The sequence below is a fragment of the Lutra lutra genome, chromosome 9 (assembly GCF_902655055.1).
Source record: "Lutra lutra chromosome 9, mLutLut1.2, whole genome shotgun sequence".
Taxonomy (NCBI): Eukaryota; Metazoa; Chordata; class Mammalia; order Carnivora; family Mustelidae; genus Lutra; species Lutra lutra.
This window is the reverse complement of record NC_062286.1, coordinates 100,876,658-100,895,615: the sequence shown is the minus strand read 5'-3', so window position 1 is coordinate 100,895,615 and position 18,958 is coordinate 100,876,658. Positions and strand designations below refer to the sequence as shown.

At 39.5% G+C, this 18,958-nt stretch overlaps 1 protein-coding gene and 1 pseudogene across 4 annotated transcripts; both read left to right on the top strand.

Moving 5' to 3' along the window:
* Positions 1 to 80: 80 nt before the first annotated feature.
* Positions 81 to 17,888, top strand: MGME1 (mitochondrial genome maintenance exonuclease 1). 4 transcript variants are annotated; one of them, XM_047744600.1, is made up of 5 exons: positions 81 to 275; positions 956 to 1,538; positions 5,425 to 5,641; positions 16,205 to 16,337; positions 16,720 to 17,888. In XM_047744600.1, the coding sequence occupies exons 2-5, from the start codon at positions 1,025 to 1,027 to the stop codon at positions 16,879 to 16,881; spliced, it is 1,026 nt and encodes a 341-aa protein (XP_047600556.1). In that variant the 5' UTR covers positions 81 to 275; positions 956 to 1,024; the 3' UTR covers positions 16,882 to 17,888. The 4 variants fall into 4 exon arrangements, with proteins under 4 accessions (XP_047600556.1, XP_047600554.1, XP_047600557.1 ...); XM_047744598.1 differs by having other exon boundaries at positions 82 to 275; positions 959 to 1,538; XM_047744601.1 differs by lacking the exon at positions 81 to 275 and adding an exon at positions 448 to 553 and having other exon boundaries at positions 959 to 1,538.
* On the top strand, positions 6,296 to 13,505 carry LOC125108821 (DPY30 domain-containing protein 1-like; annotated as a pseudogene).
* Positions 17,889 to 18,958: the final 1,070 nt, after the last annotated feature.

The window sequence follows — 18,958 nt, the reverse complement described above, 5'->3', positions numbered from 1 at the left end:
GGCTGTGACGTAAACAAGATATCGTGAGAGCGTAAGGGCGCGATTTGACAGAACGCGCGCTAACTCCGGAGGGGAGGGACTCCCCAAGGATCGCGGGAGTGTCTAAGGCGGTGAAGGAGAGGCTAGCAGCGAGGCGTCAGCGCCGCGGTGCATGCGGGGACCGCCGCCCCTTAGGCGGGGCCTAACTCGATCTCTGAGCGCGGGACCGGGGAAAGTACGGGTCTGGAGAGGTTGTGGGCGCGCTGGAAGTTGAGTGAAGTCTGGTGGCTTCAGAGGTACCTTTCCTCGCCGAGAGCTGGCTTCTGTTTAAGCTGTTTCTTCCCTAATCCTGATTCCCACAGCAGAGGCCCCAGCCGTCCGGTCCACGTGTAGGACCCTGGTTCCACATGTAGGGCGTGGTTCCAAATGTAGGGCGGAGCGGGAGGCCCCAGTCTTGGGATCACGATGATGGGCCCCGCTGACCGCTGCTTACCCGCGCTTTCCTGGTGGGACCGTTCGGAAGCTCAATTTCCGAGTCTGTAAAACCGTGTCGCAGAAGTAACCACCTTAAAGGGTGTGAGAGTTTAGTGAGAAGTCTTCTCCTGGAATACTTAGCAAGCAGGGAGCCTGGTATCTAGGTAGGGATCAGTGGTTCACCTTGACCGTCGTGGCCGCTATGGGACGGGCTGTAGCATTCTCTTTTTCTATATGTCTCACATGCCTCCCTTCTTAGGTGTCCCGATTCTTCGGATTGAATATTAGCGACGTCTTGCCCCAGGCTGTACTTTTTCACATTTAACAAGTACTGGTCGTTCTGCCTATTAACGAGAGTCTTTCTTTGGAAACAGCATTGTCCATACATGTCGGAAAAGCTTAATGGACGCAGGTTAATGTGCCTTACCGTACTGATGCAGTTTCCATTTTAGCCGTTCAAATATTTAATGCATTTGGTATCTAACTCCACTTTTCTCTTTAATAGGAGTGCAGAGATAAAAGGCCCTCAACATTGCAAGTAGACTAAAGGGAAGTGAGAAAGCATCTAAAGATGAAGGCATTTCAGACCATCTGCAGGCAGCTTAGAAGTTCAAAGAGGTTTTCTCTAGAACCAGCCGCCCATGTGGATTTCTCCACTTCCTCTTACTCATGCAGCCGGAAGAAAAAAGTGAATCCTTATAAAGAAGTGGACCAAGGAAAGTACTCTGATTTAGTACAATCTGTCTTGTCATCCAGAGGCCTTGCTCAGACTCCAGAATCATTGTTTGAGGAAGATAATTTACTTTATGGACCTGTGAGTAAGTGTAAGCCCCCTAAGCAAGATGAAGAAGCAAGAGTTCCACGAAACTGGTGTCCTCTCTTCAATCCAGAGAGAAGCATAAAACTAAACGCAACAAGTACTCCTACAGTTCCTTTGAAAATCCCTTTGCAAAGAAATACAACACGTAGTGTGACCAAGATCCTTCAGCAGACCATGACATCAGAACAGCTTTTCTACTTGGAGAGGTGGAAACAGCGGATGATTCTGGAACTGGGAGAGGATGGCTTTGCAGAATATTCTTCAAGTAATTTTCTCAATCCTGGTTCTGTATGGTTACTGTGTTTTCTAGACTATAGAGCACCAGGGTCAAAAGAGTGAGGGTGTTTTTGACCTGAATTAGTGAGGTGCTGCTTTCAGATGATAAGTAGCATTAAATAGCACTTAATCTGTATTAACTCAATCATCATAACAACCCTATGCAGCATATACTATTATTCTCATTTCAGATGAAATGAAACTGAAGACAGAGAGCAAGTAGTTTGACTAAATAATGTAGAAAATTCTTTTATAAGCTGCAAACTTAAGTATTAAAGTTGGCTGTTTTCTTTGATTAAGGAAAACAGTCACCTGATAATGGAATTCTATTTGTTTGCTAGGCTTTCTCTTCAGAATGCAGTGACTACCCCTGGCTCTACTTATCCTCATTGACATGTAAATTTAAAGACAAGGGGTAAACCGGAGCACATGATTTGTATTTAGATTTTGGTAAACTGAAATAATCTGATGCTCTTGTTTAGTAACTGAGAACAAATAAACTTAAGCTTTCAACTCCTAATACTAACTTCTTAGATGAGGAGAATAGCTTCCTTAAAAAAGGCTTCATTCAAAAGCAAGGTGAAAGACCATTGGCACAGGTGAATTAGCTGGTCCCATCAGGATTATATAGTTGTCTTCTATTAAAGCTAAGTTTTTTTGGTTGATCATTCCTTAGCCCATGCTTCCCCGAGAGCAGTACGTATACCCCTAGTGGCTGGTAGAGAGCACTTTTAATTTTGAGAGTAATGTACCAATTTTGTGGCACCTTAGAAAAAACTGTGTGTGGGTAACACATTAAACATGTCACATACGTTAAGTATATAGACAGCACCTGCGTATGTCAAAAACTGGTCAAGGTCCTCATCCTTTAGAACATTCCTCAGCTGTGGTGGGAGAGGACTATATGCAGGAGCTAACTGCCTTTAGGTAATAAGTAACAACCACTAAGCTATTTTTTGCTTTCTAAACAAGCAGCATAAAATGAAATCTGATGGCATCTTACTTTTCATATTTTGTACCACTAGGATTTAGACTTGACATTGTTTCCTCGTGGGAAGTTGTTTTTTATTTTCCTTGAACCTGGAATACCATAGTTTGTGGGGATGCTGAAATCACAGATAAGTAAAGGCAGAAACCTGCTAGGAGTTTGGGAACCTAGGACTTTGTAGCCCTTGGCTCAAAGTAAAAAAGTACTCTGGAGGCCTCCTTGATAAAGGAAAGGAATTTCTGTTGGGAATGTGAAGGTGCTTCACTATCCCAAGCAGAAATAAAACAATGGTTGTTTTCCATATAATTTACTTTGTTGATCTAGATTATTACTCTGACGTGTTTCTCAGGATCAATTTTAAGAAACAGGCAGAATCACTTTTTTTCATAAGGGGCAGTCACGTGAGGATTAGGGTCATGCTCCCCCCCTACCAATAAAGAAGGGAAGAAAAGGAAGAAAAAGCATGTCATAGCCCACTAAATTGATTAATGGGTCAGGAGAGGCAGTTTTTAAAATACGGTATTGGTAAATTCTTTTCCCCCTGCTCTTTCCAAAGGCTAGAGCATAGAGATGTGCCTGGAGCTGGCATTCTCAACATTTGGTCAATTTCTCAAGTATCACTTTACCTTTTGAAGATTGCCAAAGATAAAAAAGTCCGACTTGGATTTAAATTTAAGTGTTGATCATAGTGGGAAGGGGTGGAGTTTATTTTTTCCAGTTTATTACTAAAAATTGTTACTTTTTAATCTTAAAATGTTATCCATCCTGCCAGTTTATCAGTCAGAATCTTGGAGACTCATGGATTTTTTTTTTTTTCTCTTAAATGCACGTTATATACTGGGACTTGAAAACATTTCATTTTCATTCCTTTAATTTATTGAATGAATATTCTGATGATGCTATCTGCAATAAATCTTGTGCTTTTTAAAATTTACTTAGGGGCACCAAGGTGGTTACTTGGTTAAGCATCTGCCTTTGGCTCAAGTTATGATCCCAACATCCTGAGATCAAGTTCTGTTTCTGGCTCCCTCCTCAGTGGGGAATCTGCTTCTCCCTCTCCCTCTGCTCCTTCCCCCTGCTCTACTTGCTCTCTCAAATAAATGAATAAAATCTTAAAAAACTAATAATAATAAATAAAATTTACTTTGACAAATTCAATCATATTTAATGTTCTGAGCCTTACAATGAAGGGGACCCCAAATCTAGATTCCGTTATTTGTTGCCTATTATATGTGAAGGACCTAGCTAAGGGTTAAGTCTGAAGTAGAAAATTGTTTATTTGCTTGGCAATTGATAAAACAGTTTGTTTTCTTCCTGTTTTGACCATGTTTGTGTTCTGCCTCATTAAACTTGTCTATAGATGAATGCTGTACTTTTACCTAGATTTTAATTCCATCTGTCTTAAATTTCTTGTAGGCCTTTCACATACAAATAAGTCCAGTTGAGCCAAGTAAATTTGGAGTATAATAGCTCAGTTCTTCAGTTGAATGTCATTTAACTCTCCAAGTAATTTCCCAGAAGTGATTCTATTTTTTGACAGTGATAGAACTGACCTTTCAAAGTCTTGGTAAAAGAGAATTTGACAAATATATGCATTGAAATTACCTTACTAGATCAGATTTTCCTAATTTTCTATGGGTCTGTCTCCATGCATATATATTTCCTACTCTAATCCCTAATTTTGCCTTCCTCATTCTGTTGTATGGACTGGACTGGAATTGAACATGGACTCTGGTGCCAGGCTGCTAGTCTGCCTTTTTGCTTTGGGGCAAAGCATTGTGTAGGCCTCATTCATTAAACTGAGAGTCATGATTGTTACCTTGCTGGGTTGTTGTGTTTGAAAGTTAAATAATATTTTGAAAGCACCAAGGCCACTTCTTAGCACAATGCCTTCTCTTTGTTTCCTTCCCTTGTCAAGGATGAAGTGAATATGTACAATTTCTTGGATTTGTTTGTATTTTCTTAACTTAAAAATGTATGAGGATATACAGATACCAAATCATTATATTGAATGCCTGAAATGAATACAGCCTTATATGTCAATTACATATCCAATTTTTCTTAAGCATATGAGGAAAAATTTCAGGATAGAGCAACTGTCTTAACCTGTTTTAGTCTCCCCAAAAAGTGCAGAAGAGTGTTACGTATATCCTCTTACCCCCAAGCCCCAAAACCTGCAGTTTGTTTTTAATTTGTATGTGACTTCATTTTTATTCCTTGCCATTCATTAGGCCTGTTAGTGAAAGGATTCCCCCACTATGTTTATTAATTTGGTGTTGGTTGTAAAAAGAACTGTGAACAGAAGCACAGTTCCTTAACTTTCTAATGATTATTTCTCATAACCAGTTAAGTTACTAAAATGGATGCTTAAATTCATAATATGATACACTAGGTGTTGCCCTAGATCTTCAACTGTAGCTTTGGCCTGATTCTACTAGAAATTTTTTATTTTGATTCTTTTTATTGTTCAAACTATTTTAAGTCCCTTTACTTTTTTTTTTTTTTTTAAGATTTTATTTATTTATTTGACAGAGATCACAAGTAGGCAGACAGGCAGGCACGGGGCGGGGGGGGGCGGGGGGGTGGGGGAGGCAGGCTCCCCGCCGAGCAGAGAGCCTGATGTGGGGCTTGATCCCAGGACCCTGAGATCAGGACCTGAGCCGAAGCCAGAGACCCAACACACTGAGCCACCCAGGCACCCCTTAAGTCCCTTTGCTTTTCAAAGTACATTCTTAGATTTCACAAGAGGCTAAAATGTGGTATCTTAGCAGTTGTCACTTAAAGATAATTCATATAATTTCTAATTTTATTGTTCAGAGGTTTTTAAGTATTTGTTTTTTAGACTAACTTTGTTCTTGTTTGTTTTTTCCCCTGATTTTCTTTCCAGACATATTTTTACAAGGGAAACAGTTCCATAAAGCCTTGGAAAGCATACTTGCACCTGAGGGGGACTTGAAGGAAAGAGAAGAAAATCTCGAATCTGGATATATTGAAAGTGTCCAGCATATCCTGAAAGATGTCAGTGGAGTGCGAGCTCTTGAAAGCGCTGTTCAACATGAGACCCTAAAGTATGTAGGTCTACTGGACTGTGTGGCTGAATATCAGTAAGTATTAGATTTTTTTTCTATCAAAGTGTGGAGATAAAGTAATGCGGGGTGGAACAGATGACGCCTGTCAAACACTATTTTTTCCTCTGAACTCCTGCTTCAAGGTACAGCCCTGTGAAGTCAAAAACCTCTATGATACATAAAAGAATTGAGTATGGGGCAGGAGATAAGAGATACATGGGGAAGAGCCTCATAATTCTTATAAATTTGTGTTCCAGAATCAAAGTGTTTGGTAGAAAAAAGGTATAATTTTTCCATATCCAGCATGTTCCTCCTTCCCTACTCCCAAGCAAGCTACTAACCACTAGATCCGATTTAATGGGGTACCCAAGTGGCTCAGTCGGTTAAGCGTCCAGCTCTTGATTTTGGCTCAGGTCCTGATCTCAGGGTCATGAGATTGAGCACTGGGTCTGGTGTGTGCAGAGTGTGGAGTCAGCTTAAGACTTTTCTTCCTCTCCCTCTGCCCCTACCCATCCCTCTGCAGCTCATGTGCATGCTCTCTCACTCTCTTTCTCTCTCTCTAAAATAAATAACTTTTTAAAAAAATCCAATTTGATTCCCGCATTTTCTTTCCCATTTCCCTAAAAATAGCACCTTGATCTGTTAGCCCTGAAAATCATTTCTTTTCCTGGCTTCCAGGTGGTGGTTGACATGGGTAGGGACTCTGAACTTACTAAAGCTTTCTGTGATTTTTAAATTGCTGCTACGTTACTGTTTTTCCCACTTATTCCAGATTCCAAGGGGAGCTGTAACCTGCAGATACCCTATTCCAAAATATATATATATATATGGGCAACACACCAGGATAGGTAAAAACCTATGAGTGTAACTCGTGGAACTCTAGTCAAAATTTAAATTTTTAAAAAATTGACAGAATATTCATTAGTCTGGAAACTGTTCAGGGTACCTAACAGTTTTGTGCCATAACTGCCTCATATCTGAGAAGAGCCCTGTGTGCCTAGAAATTTAATAGGCTATTTTTTGTTGCCTTTTAGATTAACCAAGGTAGCCAACTTCAAGAAGTTCCTGACTCAGGGGGGGCCTGGATGGCTCAGTTGGTTGGGTGTCTGCCTTCAGCTCAGGTCATGATCCCAGAGCCCCTGATCAAGTCCTGAGTTGGGCTCCCTGCTTAGCAGGGAATCTGCTTCTCCCTCTGACCATCCCCTCTCCCGTGCTCTCTCTCTCAAATAAATAAAATCTTTAAAACAACAACCAAAAAAACCCCACAAAATCAAAAAAAGAAGTTCCTAACACCAGACACTTCACAGTGCTGTCCACAGTACTGATGATTGTTTTCTGCTCTTCGAGTGGAAACGATCAACATTGAGAATATGTCCATTGAATATTTTTGGAAATTAAGGTTTCAGAAATTTTTAAAACATTTTTAATAGGTAATATATGTGGTTAACCCACGCTACTAAAAGTAAGTCTCCCATTTCCACTTTTTCTTTAAAAAAGGTTTTAATGTGGTAAAATATATGTAACATAAAATTTGCCATAAACTTCACCATTTTTAAGTATACAATTTATTACCATTAAATACATTCATGATGTTGTACAACCATCAATACCATCCATCTCCAGGACATGTCATCTTATAAAACTGAAATTCTGTGCCCATTAAACAGTGATTACTATACTCTCCCCTGCTTTCAGCCCCTGGCAACCACCATTCTACTTTCGGTCTTTATGAATTTAACTACTCTTTGGTACCTCATGTGAGTAAAATCAAAGTATTTGTCTTTTTGTGACTGACTAAACTTTATCCTTGTGCTTTGATGCACAATTTTTAGAGCTTTTCCTGTAAGCCAATTGGTGTATTTTGTTGTTGTTGCCTGTGCCTTTGGTGTCACATTCAGTAAAATCACCACCAAATCCAGCGTCATTAAGCTTGGGTCCTATGTTTTCTTCTAAGAGTTTTATGTAGTTTTAAATCTTAGTTTTAAGTATTACCTTTAAGTCATGGATCCATTTTGAGTTAAAATTTTTATATGGTGTTAGGTAAGAGTCCAACTTTATTCTTTTGCATGTGGATGTCCAGTTTCCCCAGTACCATTTGTTGAAAAGACTGTCCTTTCCTCATTGAATAGATGTGGTGCCTTTGTCAAAAATCATGTGACGGTGTATGTGAGGGTTTCTGGGCTTTCTACTTATTTCCATCAGTCTATGCATCTGTCTGTATACAAGTACCATACTATTTTAATTACTCTAGCTTTGTAGTAAGCTTTGAAATTAACAAGTGTGGGGGCGCCTGGGTGGCTCAGTGGTTGAGGCCTCTGCCTTGGGCTCGGGTCATGGTCTCGGGGTCCTGGGATCAAGTCCCGCATCGGGCTCTCTGCTCGGCGGGGAGCCTGCCTCCTCCTGTCTCTCTCTGCCTGCCTCTCTGCCTACTTGTGATCTGTCTGTCAAATAAATTTAAAAAAAAAAGAAAGAAAGAAATTAACAAGTGTGAGTCCTCCAGGTTTGTTTGTTTGTTTGTTTGTTTCAGGGTTATTTTGGCTTTTCAGAATCCCTTTTAGATTCCATGTGGATTTTAAGATTAGTTTCAATTTGTGCAAAATCGTCATTGAGATTTTTATAGATTGTATTAAATTTGCAGATCACTTGGGGTAATATGAACATCTTAAAACTATTACATCTAATCTGTGAATATGGGGCATGTTTTCATTTAGGTCTTTAATTTTTTAAAATTTTTCATTTTTTTTCAACGGTGATTTGCAGTTTTCATTGTGCAAGTCTTCAGTCTCCTTGGTTATTAATTCCCAAGTATTTTATTCATTTTGATGTTATATGGAATTGTTTTTGTAATTTCCTTTCCATATTGTTCATTGTTTATGTATAGAAATGCACTGGACTTGTGTGTTGACTTTGTATCCTGCTACTTTGGTGAATTTATTTATAAAGTCCTACCAGTTTTTGTGTGTATTCTTTAGAATTTTTAACATAAAAGATCATTCATCTGTGAACAGAGATAATTTTACTTCTTCCTTTCCAGTTTGGTTGCTTTTTTATTTCTTTGTTTTGCCTAATTGCCCTGGCTAGAACATCCAGATCTGTTAAATAGACGTGATTAAAGCAGGCAGCCTTGCCTTGTTCCTGATCTTAGAGGAAAACCTTACAGTCTTTCACCATTGAGTATGCTGTGGGCTTTTCATATGTATATGGCTTTTATTATATTGAGGTAGTTTTTTTCTATCCCTAGCTTGTTGAGTATTTTTTTCATAAAGGGTATTTCATTTTGTCAGATGCTTTTTCTTCATCAGTTAAGATGATTAAATGGTTTCCTTCATTCTATTAATAAGGCATATAACATTGGTGGATTTTTGTGTTTAACCATCCTTGCATTCCAGGAATAAAGCCCACTTTGTGATGCTGTATGGTTCTTTTAATAAGTGCTGAATTTGATTTGCTACTATTTTGTAGAGGATTTTTACAACTTTGTAAGGATTATTCTGTAGTTTTCTTGTAGTGCCTTTGTCTGGCTTTGGTATCAGGGTAATACTGGATTCATAGAATGAATTACAAAGTTCCCTACTTTACAATTTATTTGGGAAAGTTTTAGCATTGGTATTAGTTATGTAAATGTTTGGTGGGATTCATCCATATGAAATCATCAGGTCTAGAGCTGTTAGTTTCCAGGATATTTGATTACTGATAAAATCTCCTTTCTAATTATAGAGCCGATCAGATATTCTATTTCTTCATGATATAGTCCTCGTAGGTTTTGTGTTTATTTTCATTGATTTTTTTTCTATTGATTTTCTTTCTTTTTTTTTTTTTTAAGATTTTATTTACTTATTTGACAGAGAGAAATCACAAGTAGGCAGAGAGGCAGGCAGAGAGAGAGAGGAGGAAGCAGGCTCCCTGCCAAGCAGAGAGCCCGATGCGGGACTCAATCCCAGGACCCTGAGATCATGACCTGAGCTGAAGGCAGAGGCTTAACCCACTGAGCCACCCAGGTGCCCCTCCTATTGATTTTCTATTCTGAATTTCATTTGTCTTTAATCTCTTTTATTTTCTTCTATAAGTTTTGGGTTTACTTTGTTTTTTTGGTTCCTTAAGTTGTAAGGCTAGGATGTTGATTTGATTCTTCGTTGTTTCTTTTTTTTTTTCCTTAGATTTTTAAAATTTTATTTATTTATTTGACAGAGATCACAAGTAGGCAGAGGGGCAGGCAGAGAGAGGAGGAAGCAGGCTCCCTGCTGAGCAGAGAGCCCGACTCAGGACCTTGAGACCATGACCTGAGCCTAAGGCAGAGGCTTTAATCCATTGAGCCACCCAGGCGCCCCTCGTTGTTTCTTAATATAAGTATTTATTGTTGTATAGCTTCCCTAACACTGTTTTCACTATATCCCATAAGTTTTGGTATGCTGTGTTCTTGTTTTTATTCACCTCTAAGTATCTTCTGATTTCCCCTGTGACTTCTTTGGTTGGTTATGTTAATTTCCACAAATTTATGATTTTTTTATTCCAGTTCTACTTCTTTTACTGATTTCTAACTTCATCTTGTAATTGGAGAAGATGCTTTGTGTGACATCTATCTGTTTAAATATGTTGAGACTTAATTTGTGGCCTAATATATGATTTGTCCTGGAAAATGTCCTGGTGTGTGCTTGAAAAGGTGTGTTTTCTGTTGTTGGGTAGAGAGTACTGTATGTCCGTTAGATCTAGTTGGTTTATTGTGTTAAGTCCTTTATTTTCTTACTTCCTACTGTCTGGTTCTGTCCATTATTGAAAATTGATATCGAAGTTCTCCCACTATTATTATTGAACTGAATTTCTGGGGCACCTGGCTGGCTTTCTTGGAAGAGCATGTGGCTTTTTATCTCAGGGTCAGACCCCCATGTTGGGTATAGAGATTACGTAAATAAATAAAAGTTAAAAAAGAACTGTATTTCTCCCTTCAGTTTTGTCAGGTTTTGCTTTATGTATTTTGCTAACCTGTTACTAGGTGTGTAAATGTATATAATTGTTATACTTCTTGATGTATTGAACCTTTTATTAATATATAAGGTCTTTCTTTGTCTCTTTTTTTTTTTTTCAATTTAAAGACTATTTTTTCTGCTGTTAGAGCCACCTTTGGTTTTTATTTGCATGAAATATCTTTCTCTGTCCTTTCACATTCAGCCTATTTGTGTCTTTGGGTCTATAGTGAGTCTCTTGTAGACAGCATATAGTTGAATCATGTGTTTTATCCATCCTGCCAATCTCTGTCTTTTGATTAGAGAATTTAATCCATTTACATTTAAACTAGTTACTGATAAGGGGAGACTTCTGTCATTTTGTTACCTATTTTCTATAGGCATGATATCTTTTTTGTCTCATTTCCTGTATGTTTCTGTCTTTTGTGTTCTGTTTCTTTTTTTGTAGTGAAACATTTCAATTCTTTTTTCATTCCCTACTATATAGATATAGTATATCTATAGCTATTGTCCTTGTGCTTACCATGGGGATTACCTTTAACATCCCAGTTATAACACTCTAATTTAAATTTGTACCAACCTCAATGACATACAGAGACTGTTCCTTTAAACAACTCTATCCCTACTTTTCCCTTTTAGTTGTTGTCACAAAATTGTCTTTATATATTATGTGGCCCAAAACATAAATTAATAATTTTTTTAGGTTTATTAATCTCTTTAATTATGTAGAAAAAAACCCACTCACCTATCCATGGGGCCCTCCCTCTTTGCTTCATGCAGTCTCTGGCACCTGAGGTGCATGGCTCATTGCCAGCAACAGGATGCTACTGACAGGTTAAGGGTAAGGGTTAGAAAGGGAGTCAGCATATTTTCAAAAGTACCTTGGAATATGTCTAACTCAGGGTTTCACAGAAGTAGCAAGAATTTACTGAATCCAATAGAGTGGGTAGTATTGTGGATTTACAAGTATAAGGATATGTGGCTGGAGTAACTGAGACAAAAGGAAATGGCCAACTTGGAGCATGAATGAGAACCAGCTCTGATGGGGCAGGAAATGATGGAGAGACTCAAGTCAGAGGAGCTCCTGTTTAGCAGCAACAGCTAATATTCTAGCTGGAGTTGGAAATGCAAGAAAAAGACAGGAGATTAGAACTGCAGAGAGCTCAAGAACAATTAAGAACAATTAGAGAAGGAGATGAGTGGGGCACCTAGATGGCTCAGTTTGTTAAGTATCCGCATTCAACTCGGACCATGATATCAGGGTCCTAGGATTGAGCCCCACATCAACCTCCCTGCTTCTCAGGGGAGTCTGCTGCTCCCTCGTCCTCTGTCCCACCCCCCCACCATGCTCATGCTCACGCTCTGTTTGTCTCAAATAAATCTTTAAAAAAAAAAAAAAGAAAGGAGATGAGAATGAGTATAGAAAATAACAGTGAAGATGTTTCCCATCGGGAGGATACAGCAGCAGTCTTAGGCAAAACACTAGTTGAAATTAGTGTTCTGTATGGGGCAGCTCACTTGAGTAGAGTGGAAGAACATGATGAACCAGTGCTATCTGATGTTTCACAAAACATTGATCAAGATTTGTATGATCAACCAACCTAAGAGCAATATTTTTTTCTGCTTGTTTCAAGTTTATAAAAAAAAAAAACTGTAGAAAACAAAAAGTGGAGTTACAAATCATTGTTACAAGAGCGCTCACTTTTTTTTTTTTTTTTAAGATTTTATTTATTTATTTGACAGAGAAACGGGGAGCGGCAGGCAGAGGAAGAAGCAGACTCCCTGAGAACCAGGAAGCCGGATGTGGGACTCAATCCTAGGACCCTGAGATCATGACCTGAGCCGAAGGCAGACACTTAACTGACTGAGCCACTCAGGCACCCGTATTCATTGTTTTTATTTGGGGTTTTGTTACTGTTCTCGTAGGCTGTCTCTGTGTTAAGGATCAGCCTGAAGTATAAACTCAAGGTCTCAGGTCTTTTCTGGGTCTGTGCCCTTCCCTGGACATACACAGTCACTTTCTTTTTCCCATCGGTGTTGTAGTCTTTAGTATCTTAATTCCCAAATAAGGGAAAAAGAGAAAAATGAAGGGTTGGAAAAAATGGCTGTTGGCCCTTTAAGTCCTCTGGAAGTAATTTGGCTGGAGGAAGAGGGGCTTGTAGCAGTGGGGGGAGGTGCAGTAACAATGGCCATCCTGCTTATCTATACCTCTGAACCGAAGCAGCAGTCAGTGATGAGAGCACAGATCCCTGACATTTGGAGGATGAGGCCCTTTTTGTCTGCTCTTATTTTCCCACAAGCTGTATATGCGCTCCTCCAGGATCGTGTGCACAGCTGCCTGCCCCTTGAGAAGAGGTGGGGGAATGGGTAGTTGTTAAGAGCCGAAATTGACCAAAATTAACCAGAGTTTACCATCCAAGGCTTTAGTAGGCTCTAGATTTCCAATAATTATATCAGGCAGATTCTGCCATTGCAGTTGTTGTCTAGGTGGGCCTACATATTTCAGGTGCTTCCTACTCTTCCATTTTCCCAGAATCCTCCACCCCTACTCTGATTTTAAGTTCTTGTGATCTTGGGGCACCTGGATGGCTCAGTCTGTTAGGCACTGGACTCTTGATTTTGGCTCAGATCTTCATCTCAGGGTAGTGAGATCAAGCCTGTTAGGTTCTCTCCCTCTCTCTCTCTCTCTCCCTTCCTTCCCCCCCACCTTCCCTAAAAATAAATAAAGTTCTTGTGGTCTTGAGGTGCTTTATTACTGTATGTTACAATCATTTGTCTCCACTCCCACTTACTAACACAAAGTGCCAAACCCTGCTTTATTTCATTTTGAAACTATTTTAGAGATCTTTCCTTATTAGTTTATGTAGATCTGCAACATCCTTTTCTCTTTTAATAATTTTCCACCACTCAAAATTAATTTAACACAGTCACATCTGCTTCCGATTTTTTTTTAACTTTTCTTTTTTTTTTTTTTTTTTTTTTTTTTTTTTTTTTTTTTTGTCAGAGAGAGTGAGCACAGGCAGACAGAGTGGCAGGCAGAGGCAGAGGGAGAAGCAGGCTTCCTGCTGAGCAAGGAGCCCGATGCGGGACTCAATCCCAGGACTCTGGGATCATGACCTGAGCCGAAGGCAGCCGCTTAACCAACTGAGCCACTCAGGCGTCCCCCGATTTTTTTAATATAGCATAAATTAAGCTCATATCACCTATAACCACATCTTCCCTCCTCTCACAGTCCCCTTGCCAAAGACAAATCACTATGTCCTAGGCTACTTCCTATCCTACTTAACACACCCACAAGACTAACACTGTTTAATGCATGTATAAGACACTGCCAGTCTACTTTCCACATACATACACAGCACTGTATAGGATACATACACAGAATACCATGTATGTTACTTACATGTCTGTGAGAGTCACAGTATATATAGAAATTTCTACATGCATAGTATCACAAAGCTGGTAAGATATTTGGCTCTGGAGCCAGGCTGGCTAAGTTTGGTTTCTAGCTTTTCATCTTAACCTTAAGCTAGTTAGCCTCTCTGTACTTCTGTTTGTTCATCTCTAAAATAAGACAAATAAAAGGACTTACCTCATAGAGTTCTTACAGAGATTAAATGAGACATTCTCTGTATAGTACTTAAAATGCAAACTACTCGATAGATGTTACCATGGTGATTTTGATCTCTCTTTAACTGTTATTTGGTATTCCTTTGTATTAATGAACCGGATCTATTTCCCTCTGGGGAAGCATTCAGGTTATTTCTGGTTTTCCACAATTACAAACTGCAGCAGTGTACGTATCTCCTTGTATATGGCTGTGAGGTTCACTTGTTGGTTTGGTGGATCTTATGTACAGTTCGGATAAATTCAGTTGATCCGAAGTAGGCCTGGATGTGAATACTTATATTTTCAGGCTCTTGTCACTTGCACCTGGGATATCAAACTATTGCTCTCCAGTGCATACTGAAAAGGGCAGTTGCTGGATTAAAGGGAACAGGCATTTTCAGTTGTCCCAGGTGTGAGTGTGCTTATGTGTGCACACCTTCAATGACACTGTATTAGGTGCTGTTTATCAACATTGTCTCTCGTAGTTTCAGTCTGTATTTCACTTAACTTAGGCTGAGCATCTTTTCATTTGTTGTGAACTGTAACTTTCTTAGTGCAATTTTAATTTGGGTTTATACTACTAAAAATCTCTTTTCCACATTATTTAGTTCTGCAAGTTATAGTATGTTGCAAGAAACGGTGGTCCATATCAAAAATCTTTATTTTAGGGTATTTTGATTTATTCCAGGTTGAGAACTGTGAAGCCCCCTGGGGATACTGGGGCCCTCTCTTCATTTTCATAGATTATATTGGTTTTGTAATATTGCAGTTTGACAGAGACAGTAAAGCTACCTCTAGCCCTGCACTGTCCAAGAGACTACCCACTAGTACATACAACCATTAGATACTTGAGTGTGGCCAATCTAAAGTGAGGTATGCTGTGAATATATAAAGTAGGTTTCAGCGATTTACTACAAAAAAGAATGTGATGTATCCCATTAATAACTTCTTAATATTACATAATGAAATGATAATATTTTGAGTATGTTGGGTTAAATAAAATATTAAAATTTCACCTGTTTTCTTTTTTGATGTGGTTACTAGAAAATTTGAAATAACATATATAGCTTGCATTTTATATCTTTTAGACAGTGCTACTCTAGGTTGACTTTATAAATACCTTACATAAGTTCTAGAACTATGGTGGCAGGTGGGTAACATGCATACTTTGTACAAAAACTCCCTCTAAACTGCTGGTTTTGAAACTGAAGTTCATGAAAGACAGAATGAACAGATAGTCACCAGTTATCAGTCTGCTCACCCTGTGATCCTTCTGATATCCGCACTTGGCAAATATAAACCCCACTGGGAGAGGGGTAATGGGGAGGTAAATACTGGTTATTTGACTTTATTTTAAAGTGGCAAAAATTTTTTTTATCTTTCCCAATACCCCTAATAGTAAGACACCCTACCCTGTATGTAAACTATCAAGGCAGGGACCAAGTCTTCTTATTTGTATTTCTGTGTATAATCAGTGCCTATTAAATGCTGATAGATTTGAACTCCACCTTTGGTTCCTAGCAAGAGAATTTCTGAAGCACCATGATGCTTTTGTCCTTTATGATGGGGATTGCTACTGGTCTCTTGTGGTTCATCCTGCTAAATACTTGAAATAAGATCCAACTAAGATAGTGATAGACATAGTTTCAATTCCCATGTCAACTGTTAAACAAGGGCATGGAGGTCCAAAGGACTTTTGAGACAGTTTAGAAACTAGAACTGTGGGAAAGTTCCCCAGCACTCCTGCATGGATCTGCACCTGTAATTCTCGCCGGTGTGCTTCCGGAAGCATTTCCCATCGTAACCCTGACAGGCCCATTACTGACCTGAATATAGGACTCAGGAAAGAGAACATCACACTTCTCTAATCCTCAGGAGTAAAGCTCAGAGGAGCTAGCTGTCTTTTTGGAAAGTGGAGAATAGAAGCAACAGTCATTGAGTGATAATTAGTAAACCATACCTAAGAAGAGGCTTAAGGTTTCTCAGTTTGAACTATTACTTACGAAAACTTCCTTTTCTTTCTCTTTAGGGGCAAGCTGTGTGTGATTGACTGGAAGACATCGGAGAAACCGAAACCTTACATTCGAAATACATTTGACAACCCGCTGCAGGTTGTGGCCTATGTTGGTGCCATAAATAATGATGCCAACTATAGCTTTCAGGTTGGGACACTGAGCCTCTACTTACATAAAGCCTTGCTCGATGCTTATTCATGGCTACTTAACTCCTCGTGATTTTTATTCTGTTTGTGTCCCATTGTTCACTCTGTTCCTTGTCCTTCTACCCTTAAAAAGCAATTCCCCTGTTCTGAGCTTTCTGTCATTGTGAATAGTGCTTTAGTGTTTAGAGTCCATTCTTCAATATCTTACCTGTCATCTTTGTGTTCTTACGTATCCTGGTATAATCTTTCACCAACCCCTCTTAGAAACAGGAGTTATTACTGTAGATTGTTTTATTCTGAGTTTGCCCTAGAGCAAAAAGGAAATGAACCTCAACTCTGGTCCTACTGTAGAAATATTGGAACTGCCCTGTGTTTCTTCCTAGGTTCAGTGTGGCTTAATCGTGGTGGCCTACAAAGATGGATCCCCTGCTCACCCACATTTCATGGACACTGAGCTCTGTTTGCAGTACTGGGCCAAGTGGCTTCTTCGACTAGAAGAATATACAAAGAAGGAAAAGAACCAGAATGTTCAGAAACCAGATTAAGGGACAGAATGATGTCTGGGAACATTCAGTGGTTCCTCACAATTTGGGAAGATCTATTGCTGCTTAAGGTAGAGATGCCACAGGATCTGAAAGCTACATAACCCAAGTGGAAGTATTTGTTGAAATCTATAACAACCAAAAAGATCGAAAAGCCAGAGAAATTTGGATGTTAAGGGTTGGACTTTAGCACATTAAAAGAAGCACAAGTAAGCATGGTCTATCATTTACCTAGAAAAGCAAAGCAGGGTTCTCACCATGTTGGCGGCTTTTGGACTCCTCTCTATAACCTGTTCCTGAGAAGGATGTCCAGTCCTTGAATTGAGATTGGAGGGCTTGAGGCTTGGCATGCAAGAAGTTCCCAGGGTACCCCAGGAGGGAAGGGGTCACAAGCCCCCAGCTATGTGTGGAGGGAGAAATCGCATCGGCCCACTCCTGCTGCCAATGTGATTTCCTAAAACTAGTTTTATATGTTGAGGTTTTCTGTATATTTCACTTAGGGGAAAAAAACTTCCATTTAATATTTTTGAAAAAATGTATTTTTTTTTTCATACATAATGTGATTCCTTAGCCTCAGGTAAAACATTGCTCTCTGGAAAGATGGAGCATTTTTCACATGGTTGACAATCCTGCTTAACATACCAGTGAATAACCCTTAGGAATAGCCAGACCCCAGTCTGAGCTTTGTAATTATGGATATTTTAGTAGCTCTGTTCTGGTTTGAGTCAATGAACCATGTACATAAAGAAAAAGTATCATTTGTGAGATTCTTCAGCTAGGGAGAACAGTAAATTTTGTGTGTGTGATAAGTAATAAAAAGTATTAGTTGTCACTGGGATCAGGAAACTTAATAAATAAATGCCCACTATAGCTTTGGGGGAAGGGTCCCTGTTTTATGGAATGGGATAGCATTTAAGTTACATTTGTGGTCTTAAAATAGTAGGGTGCTACAGTTTTTTCTTTAATTAGCCATTAATTATAAGAAATAAAATACAACGTGAATAAAGTAATGAGGCTGTTGTTTCAGTTTCTTTTTACTTAGATTAGTGTGTTTATAGAGTAATTTCATAAACCTGGAAATTGTTTAGATTTTGTATTTAGAAGTTCAGAATTCAGCTTTGCCACTGGCCTAGTAGCCCTGGTGTGAATTCTGTGTAAGTACGTACAGGAAGGAGGCATCCTCTGCGATGGCCACCTGGCAAGGAAAGTAAGCTTCAGGTAGGAGGAAGGAGGATTGCAGGGGAACTTTCACTCATACACACCTCTACATTCTCTTCAAGCAGCAGACATTCACATAGCCTGTAATTTCCAAAGTCAAAAGTCAAGTGAGATCATTAAAAGTTGTAAGAGCATGGGGCACCTGGGTGGCTCAGTGGGTTAAAGCCTCTGCCTTCGGCTCGGGTCATGATCCCAGGATCCTGGTATTGAGCCCCATGTGGGGCTCTCTGCTCAACAGGGCATCAGCTTCCTCCTCTCTCTCTGCCTGCCTCCCGACTACTTGTGATCTGTGTCTGTCAAAAAAGTAAATAAAATCTTTAAAAAAATAAAAAATATAAAAGTTGTAAGAGCAGATTTTTCCCACACTGCTTTAATAAGCCTCCCTCCAGAATTAAGGAGACTAGGCCCAGCAAGACAGCTTTTTTTTTTTTTTTTTTTTTAAAGATTTTATTTGGCACAGGGAGAGATCACAAGTAGGCAGAGAGGCAAGGGGAAGCAGGCTCCCTGCTGAGCAGAGAGCCCAGTGCAGGGCTTGATCCCAGGACTCCGAGATCATGACCTGAGCCAAAGGCAGAGGCTTTAACCAACTGAGCCACCCAGGCACCCAAGACAGCATTTTAATTGTTTCCTAGGGTTCATAGAAATGCACCTTGGACCTGGCGCTTTGCACCAAATCTCCCAAGCTAATGGCATTAAGAGTCCCATGGAAGACCTTCAGAGTCTGACCAGGCAGACAAGGTTGTATGAGAACAACCAAAGTTAATCCCTGGGCAGACTTCCCAGAAAGACATAAGAACACCAGTGTCTCACTACAATCCTGATAGTCCTCAGATCTCACCCATTTAAGAAGTCTCAATCCTCT

Bases quoted from the DNA above. Each gene is read 5' to 3' on its own strand.
- MGME1 (XM_047744600.1), top strand. From the start codon at position 1,025: ATGAAGGCATTTCAGACCATCTGCAGGCAGCTTAGAAGTTCAAAGAGG. The intron at 1,539-5,424 runs GTAATTTTCTCA...TTTTCTTTCCAG, and splicing joins CTTTGCAGAATATTCTTCAA to ACATATTTTTACAAGGGAAA. The intron at 5,642-16,204 runs GTAAGTATTAGA...CTTTCTCTTTAG, and splicing joins GACTGTGTGGCTGAATATCA to GGGCAAGCTGTGTGTGATTG.